Source organism: Nicotiana attenuata, chromosome 8, assembly GCF_001879085.1.
Source record: "Nicotiana attenuata strain UT chromosome 8, NIATTr2, whole genome shotgun sequence".
In the NCBI taxonomy this organism is placed as follows: Eukaryota; Viridiplantae; Streptophyta; class Magnoliopsida; order Solanales; family Solanaceae; genus Nicotiana; species Nicotiana attenuata.
The window spans coordinates 2,741,928-2,754,075 of NC_031996.1; the positions used below are offsets into that span (position 1 = coordinate 2,741,928).

The following is a 12,148-nucleotide window of genomic DNA, read 5'->3' on the forward strand; positions in this document are numbered from 1 at the left end:
TCAAGAGAAAAACCTTGCCGGGCCACCTTTAAATTTGTTACAACAGGAATGATAATATTACTATGTGGGAATGATCAAGTAATTTATCCGTAAAAATAGCACGGGCTAGCCAGTTTTCGGACTGGTCATTCAAAAATAGCCAGCGTTTGCAAAATCATTGAAAAATAGTCACTATTTTGCTGCAACACGGAAAGTTCCAACACAATATATTGGAGATCGGTGCACCTGTGTATGAAGTTCCAGCATATTATGGTGGAACTCCAACACGCAGAAAGTTCCAGTATAATATACTGGAGCTCCAGTATATTATGCTTGACCGATATATTATACTGGGACTCCAGTATATTATACTGGAGTTCCAGTATAATTACACCAGAACTCTAGTATATTATACTGGAGTATTTTTCTAGATTTTGAACAGTGTTTTCATTCAAATTTATCTTTACATAAAAAGTGGCTAAATTTCGATTACTTTTAAAACTGTGGCTATTTTTGAATGTCCGCTTGTAAATCTAGCTATTTTTGAATTTCTCCCCATTTATCTCCCCTATGTTCTATGCGCAATAACCGTAGTACCATAAAATTTTATACATTTCAAATATTTTTGGAATTATGTTATATATAAATTGTTGAATCTCTTTAACATTAAAAAAAAAAAAATTATACTGCAATGACAAAAAAGATTCAAAAATTACGTTAGGTCATAGATTCAAATTCCATATGTGCAACTTATTTTTTTTTTTTTTTTTTGGGTGTAAATTCCTTTGCTCGAATTTCTGGCTTCGCCACTCTTCATAGCCGCCAATATAACAACTTACATTGGGATTAAGTAGCTATTACGTTAACTATTTTCTTTTTCTTCTTTTTTATTTTAAATTTATTATCACATTTGGGGGGGGGGGGGGGGTTTATGAAAGCTTCACCAACTTGTTTATTTATTTAACGTAATAAAACACGCGAAAAATGTTACAGAGTAATATATATTCCATCTTTAGATCTCTGAAAAGGATTTGATTGTCCTGAATCCATGATTTTCTGGAAGAGGTCCATTCCCTGGCCTGACTGAGATTATCACTTCCAAACCTGAATGAAGGAAATAAGTGAGAAATTTCATTGAAATATAACACACTGGGGGTCATTTGGTTAGGGATTATACATATATGGAGATTAATAATGAAAAAACTTGTTATGCAGTAATTAATAATGAACGAACCGTTATGCGGTTATTAATAATTAAGAGATTGTTATACATCGATGACTTACTTTAAGGGACATTATGTCTTAAAATAGTTCAATCCCCACATTGCTAATACATTTGTTGTTCTACACTCTATATAGGGGTGTTCACGGTTCGGTTTGGTCGGTTTTTGATTAAAACCAAAACCAAACCAATTTAATCGATTTTTAAAATTTTAAAACCAAAACCAAACCAAATTAAATACAAATCATCGGTTTGATTGTTGTTGGTTTGGTTCGGTTTGGTTAGGTTTTTCGGTTCTTAGTAAGCTAATGATAAGTCGATAATATTAAAACAACGCTAGACAACAATCTGAAAATAATTTGCCAAATTTATGCTTTTTATATATTTCTTTGAGAACTGAAAGTTTATTTACATGTTTATATGAAAAGAATGAACAAAAAACAAACTATAAGGTTGCTTTCTCAAGCTTTAGCCATTGTTGTCTTGCAATTTGAATGTGCTTTCTTTACTCTTGTGGTGGTTTTTTTTTTACCTCTTCTTTTAGGCAAAAGTATGTGCGGGTTTAGAGAATTAGTGTCTATTAATGAAAAGAAAATTGGTCGAATCCTATTGTTATGGGCTTAGGCAATCTTTTAAGATATAACAGGATAAACCAAAATTCAAAATAACAATTAAAATTATTAACAAAAAGATATTATATTGTATATAAATAATTATTAAATTTTGTATATAATTAATCGGTTTGGTTCGGTTTATTTTTCGGTTTTTTAAAATAGAACCAAAACCAAACCAAATATTATCGGTTTTTAAAATTTAAAACCAAAACCAATCCAAATCAAAAAAAATATCGGTTTACTTAATCGGTTTGGTTCGGTTTTCCGTCAAACCGCGAACACCCCTAACTCTATACAACAACAACCTAGTGTAATCCCACAAGTAGGGTCTGGGGAGGGTAGGATGTCCGCGGCCTTACCCCTATCCTATCCCGCATAAAATACATAAATTTCCTACATAACTTAATGCAGACATTATTTAATACCGTTAACCAAAAGCTGCATTAGTTATGTGGTGCGTTTGTAGCCAACAAAACGCTATATTACATTTATGTGAGTTTTTAAGATGGGAATAATGGTAGGAAGGGGGACGAAGGGGAACCTTGGCGTAACTGGTAAAGTTGTTGTCATGTGACCAAGAGGTCACGGGTTCGAGCTGTGGAAACAACCTTTTGCAGAAATGTAGGGTAACACTACGTACAATAGACCCCTGTGGTCCGGCCCTTCCCCGGATCCCGCGCATAACGTGAGCTTAGTGCACTGCCGATGCCTTTTTAATGGTAGGAAGGGGGATAGCTTGCAACTGAAAAGTAGAGAATATTTCATACTAAAACAAGCAGAACATTACCTGCTGCCTTTGAAGCTATGGCTTCTTGATAGACGTCCGTCACAAACAAAATCTCAGATGGATTATCTACACCCAAGGATGCCGTAATTTCAGTGTAACTTTTTGTTTCTCTCTTATTCCTACAACAAATAGAAGAAACATCAATTACTTCACATGAAAAGATATCAGGATATCGCTTTAAAATCAGAGATGTCGGCCCTGCTGAAAGATGGAAATTTACCCCACTGTTGTATCAAAAAATCCACAGAGATATTTTCTCAGGTCTCCATAGTTTGTGTAACCAAAGATAAGCCTTTGTGCCAATCTGCTTCCACTTGAGTATATGTACACCTTAGGGACAAAATAACTAGTCATTTTATATACTTCAAAATACATCTTGACAGGTCAATGAAGAAGAAAGAATTTAATGCAGCTGGCTCGAGTCGTTAATGATTTTGGATAAGGTATAATAGAGAGATTTCTTTGATCATAATCCAACACTAGGTCTTTATGAAAGGGACGTGGCCAAGACATATAAAGACCGGTGTAGTCGCTCATAGAGACATACCTATCCGGAAAGGATAAATTCCATTCTCACCTTAATATTAATAGTTTAATACTAGTAATAGTCCAATTTATGAAACAAGGGGATAATGGGAGAAACCTTGAGGCCTAAAGCAGACCATCTCTCAAGAGCTTCGGGCACATCATCAAAAACAACTGCCTCTAACTCATTATTTTGAAACCCGGTTTGCCATATATGCCCCTGAGCAATAGAATATGAAGCCAAGCACAAATTATATTCAGATAAGACAAGGGAAAAATTAACTTCAATGCCATTCTCTTACCTGTAACTCCTTTAAGGCAGTAATCTTTCGGTCAGCTTTAATCATTGCCTCAACATTGGTAACCAAAGCTGCAATTACTTCCTCCTTCCCAGCATCATCAGAGGGAATAGGTACAGCACCGACAACACCATTTTCCAAGTCTTCTTGTACCTGAAAGAAAAGAGCAAAGGAGCCAAAATTAAGTTGGTTTTACCGCATAGTACCTAATTATGAATTACAGGTTTTTAAGTACGGCATGTATACGAGACAGTTTTTACTTGTGAAAAAATATTGAATCATGTTTTGGTATAACAATAATAGCACAGTATTACAACAACAACAAACCCAGTACAATCCCACATAGTGGGGTCTGGGGAGGGTAGTGTGTACGAAGCCTTACCCCTACTTTGTAGAGACATAGAGAGGCTGTTTCCAATAGACCCTTGGCAAGAATAGCACATTAGTGGGGTTCTAATTTTATTCAGCTATAGTTTTCATATCTTAGTTTTATGCCTGCTGTCATCGACAACAGCGCCACTCCTTCCTCAATACCCTCATTATCCAATCCCGTCTGCAGCACAAATGAGCTTGAGAGATACCCTTTAAATCATTGCTCTTTTCCAGTATAATTGAATTCAGAAAGGCAAAGCATGTTTATCTTAGCTTTATTATCAGATATATGTATAACCGTGTATTGTTGTGAGTGTAAAATGCAAGATGACGTACTAGTCAGTATTTATGAAAAGCATTTATTTTCTTGCAAGCGGAAAATTCAAATGGATGGTCCTTATCTAATGGATGAGTAATAATAGCTAGAGCTCAGCTCGAGATTTATCTTACTTGAGCTCTTAGAAGCTTAATATCCTCCTGGGTTTCTGCTGAATCATATGTTCCATCCAAATGTCTCCCCACATTATCACGAGCATAAGGAAAAAGAACATCTGTAACAAATGATATGGGTGTTGTGGTTCCCTCAATATCCAAAACGACGCAGCGCTGCACCAAACTATAAAAATCACTATGCAAGCATGCAACAAGAGCTAAAATTATATGCATATGAAGCTTAAACCAAAATATCAAAAAACTAGAGAATGGTAATTTTCAAATGCTTACCCGTAATGGCTCAATGTCGCCACTCAAAGAAAGACCACCTGCTTTTGCAGACGTCTTGACATTTCGGGTACTGCTTAAAGCACCATTGGAGTTATGAATAGGACCATGAGTTGGTGTTGTCCAGTCCAGCCCCAACTGATTAAGCTTAATTGCAGCATCAAATAGATAGTGGTAACACTCAGCCTGGAGGATAGGATGTCAATTTGAAGAGTTCAAAATAAGAGTGAAGCAAACCCTTCTCGCTCCCCCCCCACCCAACCCCCCCCCCCCCCCCCCCTAAAAAAAAAAAAATAAATAAGAAGAGGGAGGTACGGGGAAGGAACAAATCAAAATGTGAATATAGCACTTAGGTTGTAGAATAATATGGCGAAATACCATAGGTATCAATCACTATTACTTTTAGACATTAAGAATTAATCATGCCTCGAAAGATCAACACAAATTTGCTTCACAACACAAACCTGAGTTTTAGCACTGATCCAGGAATCTCCCCACACATATATCCCATGGTTTCGGACCAGCACGGCCGTTGTCTTTGGATAAGCTTTGATCTGTTCAACATGGACAAATGATCATTACCTCCCAGGAGACGTGTCACACAACAAAAGAATCATTTAAGTCTTAAAATCAAAATCTTAAGCAAATACATTTTCCTTCAAAGGGAACGATTGAGAGCAAATGACGGCTGGCACTAGGCATATAGACAACTGACTTATAGACTATAGTTAAACATTAAACAAAAAGTATATAACATCTTGATTTCGTTTACAAAACCAGGGTTTTCAGACTAGATGAGGTTTCTCTCACTAACCTGAATTGGTGTGATAGTACCTTAAACCAGAGATGCTAGTTTTGGATTCTCTGTTAATAGTAAACATCGTTTACCTGTGTTTTGCTGTTTCGTGCCACTTAATAGTTGTATTTGTTTACAAAGATTATTGAGTTTCTTAGCTCTGTGGTGCAACTTCTTTTGAACTGGATATGAGGAAAAAAGCATGTTGGATTTCACTTGCTACTTTTGTATGAACGGAACCCCCACTCTTCTCTAAAGATCCAGCACTATATTTATGTTGGTTAAGTTTTACCAATAATATTCTTACTAATCCAAAAAATCAGTAATAATAATGTTTGTGTACGATTATAGAAGAGTATTAGAATCCAATTACCAGTAACACAGATACATTAGTTTGCACTTGAAATAAAAGCCTATAATCAAGTGGAGAATATCAGCTCCAAAGATGAATGAGAAAAATAACCAAATGATTTTAGCCTTTTAGGGATGTCTTTTCCCTCTCTTCTAGGATCAGGGTATCTGGTGCAGTTCATTAAAAATAAAGGAATAGGAAAAAAGAAGTGAAGCCCGGATTCTTTCTCCCGTGTATAGTTCAGAAGTACTGAATCAATTTCAGTAGTGAAGGGGAAGTGCATAATATGAAACAATTGTACCAGAATACAGTACATTTCCTAAGTTTTTCAGTTGAGAACTGTTACCTAGAAGCTTTGTGATCACAGCCAAATTAGAACAGGAACGAAGTTGACACTTTCAACATGATTCATTCACGTATACAATATAAGCCATTAAAATATCAAATATGTTGTATGAATTGAAGCCAACCATGATAACAACAATCTCAGATGCATGAATATCCATAATTTATGATGCACAAATAGCACTGATTGGTAGACAAGATTTTCAGTAGATACAGGGGCATACTGCTTCTGTAAGAGATTCTGTGAGTTCTCTCTCGTGCGCAGTGTTCTCTATGATTGGGACCACAAGTTCATCATAGTAACCGTGCCCTTGAATTCCTTTGATCATTTCCATATGAGTGATCTATAATTACAATGAAGAAGAATATGAGTGAGATTTTAAAAAAAAGGACACACGAGATTTCGCTCTTATATATTGTGGAATCAGATGGAGACAAAAGCATCTCTTTATACTGTTTGAAAACAAAGTCTTTAAAATGTAAATTTTCTGAAAACTGTCCTAGTCTCCTATAATAGACCATGTTGAATGTTAAGAAGTCTCAAACACAAGTAGATTCGCTAAAGTGAAACCTTTAGACTTCCAAGATATTTATGCCACAAGCACATGTGTGACCTTACCTTTCCCAAAAAAGAGGAATCCTAATAAACTTATTTTCATACTTCTAGTTTCAACTGTCTTCATTCATGCAGCTTATGATCCATTAACACCATCCCACCAACTATACTTTAACGAGTTTCTCATTTCCACTTCACTCATCTGTTATACTGGTTATGGTTGAATTTCCTATTTGCGTATTATTCTTCCCTTGTCTATCAAAGAAGTATGAGCTAATGTTAGCCAACGAAAAGCATCTATAAGAAGAAAGCTAAAATCATTGACCATAAAGAACAGAAGGTCAGAAGGCACTAATCTGAATATGTTTCATAATTCAACTGCTGTCCCTGACTGCTTTCAATTATATTGTCAAATTCTTGATATGGTATCAGGCAAGAAATACTGAGAATTTTCTAGAATAAAGTTGAATCGTCTATAACTTTCTTGTTATCATTTTCTTTTACTATATGTTTTACCCTCAGGCTATATTCACCATCAAACAATTATACTCAGAATGCAAATTAAGAGATCTCAGAGAGGACTATCTAAGAAGATACAGGTTGAACTTGAGCCTTTATATGCTTCTCCAAGTTCACATACTTACCCGAAATTCTTTTAATAGTGGATTGAGCATTGTTACTATACAGGATTCCATTCCATGACTATGGATAACAGCACCGGCATTACGCATCTCATAAGCCTGAGAAAAAGGAAAAAGGAGTGGAAGTTATGGGAGGTAGAATCCACGGCAAACCCGAAATAGGAGAATCAAGCACACAGATTGGCTAATATAAGAGCACATTTTCAGATCTTAAATTAGCTGATCCATTCATTTTCCATTTGCTCATTTTTCTAAGCCGGCCACTCTGTCTTTAGTTACTAGTTCAAATTACATGAAATACATAATCCACACACAGTGACAAATCCAGTTGCTGACCCCTAACTGATCTATGATTGACATGTAGTTGATTGATTGATTGACTACTAAATTTATATTCTAGCAAACGGAACCGGCACATGCTAAAGTAGAACACCAAAACAAAAATCTGGCAGGGGACATTCACAGGATTCTATCTTTAGCTCAATTCAACACAGCAAATTGGTCAACATTAAAAGTTGGAAACAAGAATCAAGACAATTAGTTGATGATTTCATCCTTTTCAATAATGGTGTCCAGCTCAGGCACCTCGAGTATTCCACAGGTACATGCTATTTTCCACCAGCACAGATACCGAGTAACTCCACCCGCCGAAAGCTTACACAGCGTTTGCTTATTTTCTAAATCGAGCACACTGACTTCAGGTATTGGTTCATATATAGGACATGAATTACACTATCCATAGATACTGATAAATCTAATTGCTGACGCTAAACTGATATGGGATTGAGGTGTAGTTGACTGATTGATTGACTATCTAATAAATCTAATTCTTGCAAATGGAACTGACACTAGCTAAAGTAGAACACCAAAGCAGAAATTTGGTAGTAGACATTCACAAGATTCTATCTTTAGGCAAATTGGGCAACCTCAAAAATTCAAAACAAGAATCATGACAGTGATGACCAATTGTACCTTTAAAAACAAAGGAGCACAATCAGAACACTTGGGAGGCTTATATGGGTACGGTTTGGCCAATGGCGCAGATAAAACTGATCCATTTGAAGACAACACATACATATCCTCTTCCACCATCCTTTCCTTTTGCACCCCTAATCAAACAACCCAAAAACACACAGAACTCAAAGAACAGAATTTTTTATTTTATTTAAATAAAGATAGAGATTGAGTAGAGTACCAACTTAATTTAACTACTTCATTTGTTCTAGTTTATGTGATACTATTTCCTCATTACTCCATTTCAAAAAATGATCTCTTTCAAAATTTGAAAATAATAGTTAAACTTCTTATTTTACCCTTAACGAGAAGCTTTTACAGTTCCACAAATGTTATGACAAATTTAAAGACCACATGTTTCAAAAGTCTTACCGTCACACAAATGTATGGCATGTTTAAGACCACACAGATTCAAAAGTTCTCATTTTTTTCTTAAATTTTGTGCCGAGTTAACTAATCCCTTCTTCCCAATTTCTGTGGCGCCATTTGACCATAAGTCACGAACATTTGTGTGGCTATAAATAGTGGCGGATCCGGAATTTTCATCAAGGGGTGTCAAAATATAAATAATTAGATACATCAAAAAGTCAAAGGGGAGTCAGCGTTTAGTAAAATACATAAAATAAAAAAATTTATCTAGCAAAATAGTATAATTTTCCGGCAAATGTGGCTCCGCCACCGGTTATAAATCATCCCATTAAGGATAAAATAAGAATTTTGAAGTTAAATTACTTTTAAATGTAGAAAGGTAACATATTGTCTATCAAACACGAAAAAAAGAAAGTGCATCACATAAATTGACGTATGCCACATAAATTGGAATTGAGGAAGCATAAGAGAAGTACTAAACACAAACTAATTAAGACACTATTTATTGATTTTGGTGTAAATTAAGATGTTAAAGGGAACCGTAAAAACAGCCACTAATGCTTGCATTCTACGTCACACTTCTTAGGTGCGGCCTTTTCCCGTACCCTAATGTTAAATGGGTACTTACCTGAAGGGGACATGACGATAAGCTGTTGAGGTTTAGGAATGGAGTCATCATGAACTTTAATGGTGATGCTGCCGCCGGTGCCGGAAACCCAACCCTGATTGTAAAAATGGCGGCATAATTCGGCTATTAACGACTTGGTTTCTTTGACCTTTGTTCCTTCTAAGTATGCCTGTGAATTTGTCGCCATTTTTACAGCTCCGTTCAATGCCAATAATGGAGCTGCTGAAGCTACTGCCATATTTGTTTTGTACTAGAATAGTATTATTAGGATATGTTTGTATTGATTGGTTCGATGTAAGGAGCCGATTTAGCGTCCAGTATCAGAGTCTGAATAGATTGCCTGAATATCAGTGAACTAAAATAGAATATGGTATCTGGGCACATTTTTCATGGGTTATTTTAGGTTATTTTCTACCCCTTCGGTTTCAATTTATGTGAAGGAATTTAGAATAGGAGGATCACAATTCAAAACATATAATTTATGTATTATTCACACAAAAAAAAATGACACATTTTTATAAAAAAATTCAACTTAGGGTGTGTTTGGTATGAAGGAAAATATTTTCCTTCAATTGGAGGAAAAAAATTTTGTTTACCAAGACAAGGGAAAATATTTTTCAAAATTCATTCTCAACCTTCCTTACCCTCGCCAACCCACCCCACCCCACCCCCTCTCTCCAAAAAAGGCTCTTTTTTTCCTTTCAAATTTCAGTTTTTCGTTACCACCCACCCTACTACCCCTCCATCCCACCCAACCCCCCCATCCTCCTCCCGCAAAAAAAAAATTAATTTTTTACCTTATTTTTTTTATTGCAATTTCAAATTTCTGTTTTTTCGTTTCAAAATTTTACAAGTTCCAAAGTTATGAGTTCGGAGGTTTATGTGTTTGGAAGTTTACGGGTTTAGAAATTATAAAGTTTACGAGTTAGAAATTCCGCAGTTTCGAAAGTTTAGCGGTTCGAAAGTTTATGAAAAATGTGGGTTCGAAAGGTTGTGGGTTCGAAAGTTTATGGCTTCATGTTTATTATATCTAAATTATTTATGAATACTCTTGAGAAGTCATTTTTCTTATTTTGCGTACCAAATACCGGAAAATGAATAAGATTACTACTTGTTTTCCAAGAAAATATTTTCCACGGAAAATATTTTTCGTTATACCAAACACGCCCTTAAACTCTTCATTTTACCCATTTTATCCTTAATGGTAAACTTTCATAACTACACAAATGTCATGTTTCCACAAAAATTTTATCCCTTAAGCTGACCACAAGTTTTAAAAGTCCTTTTTTTCTTCAACTTCGTATCGAGTCAAACTACCTCATCTAAATTGAAACGAATGGACTAGTACTATATTTGAAAATTATATAAAAATAATATTTTATATTTTATGTTTCTTAGTTTTAGTGGATAAATATTTAATAATATGCTAAGAAATTTTTTACTTAAATTAAATGTGTGTATACTATACCAGAAAAAGAGTATATCATTAAGAATAAAAATATTGGCATTCTTTTTTTTAAAACAAATTAACAAGAAAAATTAAGACATAATTGAATGAGGAGTTTAAATAAGCATAGTTAATAATCAAAACAGTTAAAAGAGTTCTACAAAATTACAATCAAAGAAGAATTATTTGACTTCTCAAATAGTAAATACCTTCGCATAAAATGGAACAGAGAAATTATCACATAGATTTTCTATGTTGGTGTGTTGAATTGTTTAATTTTGCAAGAAAATGTATTTCCCTTTTGAGTAAAAATAATAATTATGAAGAATTAACCTAAATAGTCGTCCGCTTAATCATTTAAACAAAAATTAGCTGGTGAATATGTAATTTATACATAATACCTGTCTAACTGTATATAACTAGTGTATAATTTATGTATACTAGCTAAAAATAATAAACGGTTAATTCAATAATTACCAGCTTTATTCTTGGTTTTATGGCTGATAATTTGATTTCATCCCTTATGTTTTGTCTATTTTATCTGCATCATCAAAGACCCGGCTGAACCTGTCCAGCAAAAAAAAGGCCCAAAATGAATTCTCGGGGAGTAAATTTTAAAAATAGCCAGATTTATAACTGGTCGTTCAAAAATAGCCCAATTTTAAAAGTAATCGAAATTTAGCCACTTTTTATATAAAGATAAATCTGAGCGAAAACACTGTTCAAAACCCGGAAAATACTCCAGTATATTATGCTGGAGTTCCAGCATAAGTATACTTGAACTCCAGCATATTATACTGGAGTTCCAGAATAAGTATGCAGGAACTCCAGCATAATATGATGGAGTTCCAGCATAAGTACACTAGAACTCCAGCATAATATACTGGAGTTCCAGCAAGTATATTGGTCCAGTATAATATTGTCACGACCCGGATTTCCCACCCTCGGGAGTCGTGATGGCGCCTACTATTAGGAGCTAGGCAAGCCAACTATTTATTATCTCTTTTAGCAAACCTCGACATTTAATAAATTCGACGAAACAATTAATAGAAAAGCGGAAGTCTTAAATATAAATAAACGGAAAACAATGCGGAAGTTTAACAGAATCCTCTACCCAAGAACTGGGGTGACAAACTCACGAACATCTAGAGAATGCAAAATACAACGTCTGAATAAAAATATAATTCGGTTTGTTCCGGTACAAAGGATATCAAACTGAAGTAAACATAGAAGAGACTCCGGGCCATGCGGACGCCAGCAAGGCTACCTCGGGATCTCTAGACTGAAGANGGAAGAGCCATAACACCGGGGTTGGGCCCCACTCCCTGAACCTCATCTCTGGGACGGCCGGCTGCTGGCTGGCCTCTACCTCTGGCAGTATGAGCTCCACCTCTATGACCTCTGCCTCCACCTCTAGCTGGCTGGGCAGGCTGTGGAACCTCTGGTGCCTGAACCATAGCACGAGAACTCTGATGCTGAGAG

The 12,148-nt window shown here is 35.4% G+C and overlaps 1 protein-coding gene across 1 annotated transcript; it reads right to left on the reverse strand.

The window, feature by feature from the left end:
- LOC109230742 (probable bifunctional methylthioribulose-1-phosphate dehydratase/enolase-phosphatase E1 1) lies at positions 919 to 9,671 on the reverse strand. Its single transcript, XM_019396153.1, has 12 exons — positions 9,220 to 9,671; positions 8,181 to 8,317; positions 7,212 to 7,307; positions 6,236 to 6,355; positions 4,983 to 5,072; positions 4,522 to 4,704; positions 4,249 to 4,404; positions 3,430 to 3,579; positions 3,246 to 3,347; positions 2,823 to 2,932; positions 2,603 to 2,721; positions 919 to 1,083 (listed from the first exon to the last, which is right to left on the reverse strand). The coding sequence occupies exons 1-12, from the start codon at positions 9,455 to 9,457 to the stop codon at positions 992 to 994; spliced, it is 1,593 nt and encodes a 530-aa protein (XP_019251698.1). The 5' UTR covers positions 9,458 to 9,671; the 3' UTR covers positions 919 to 991.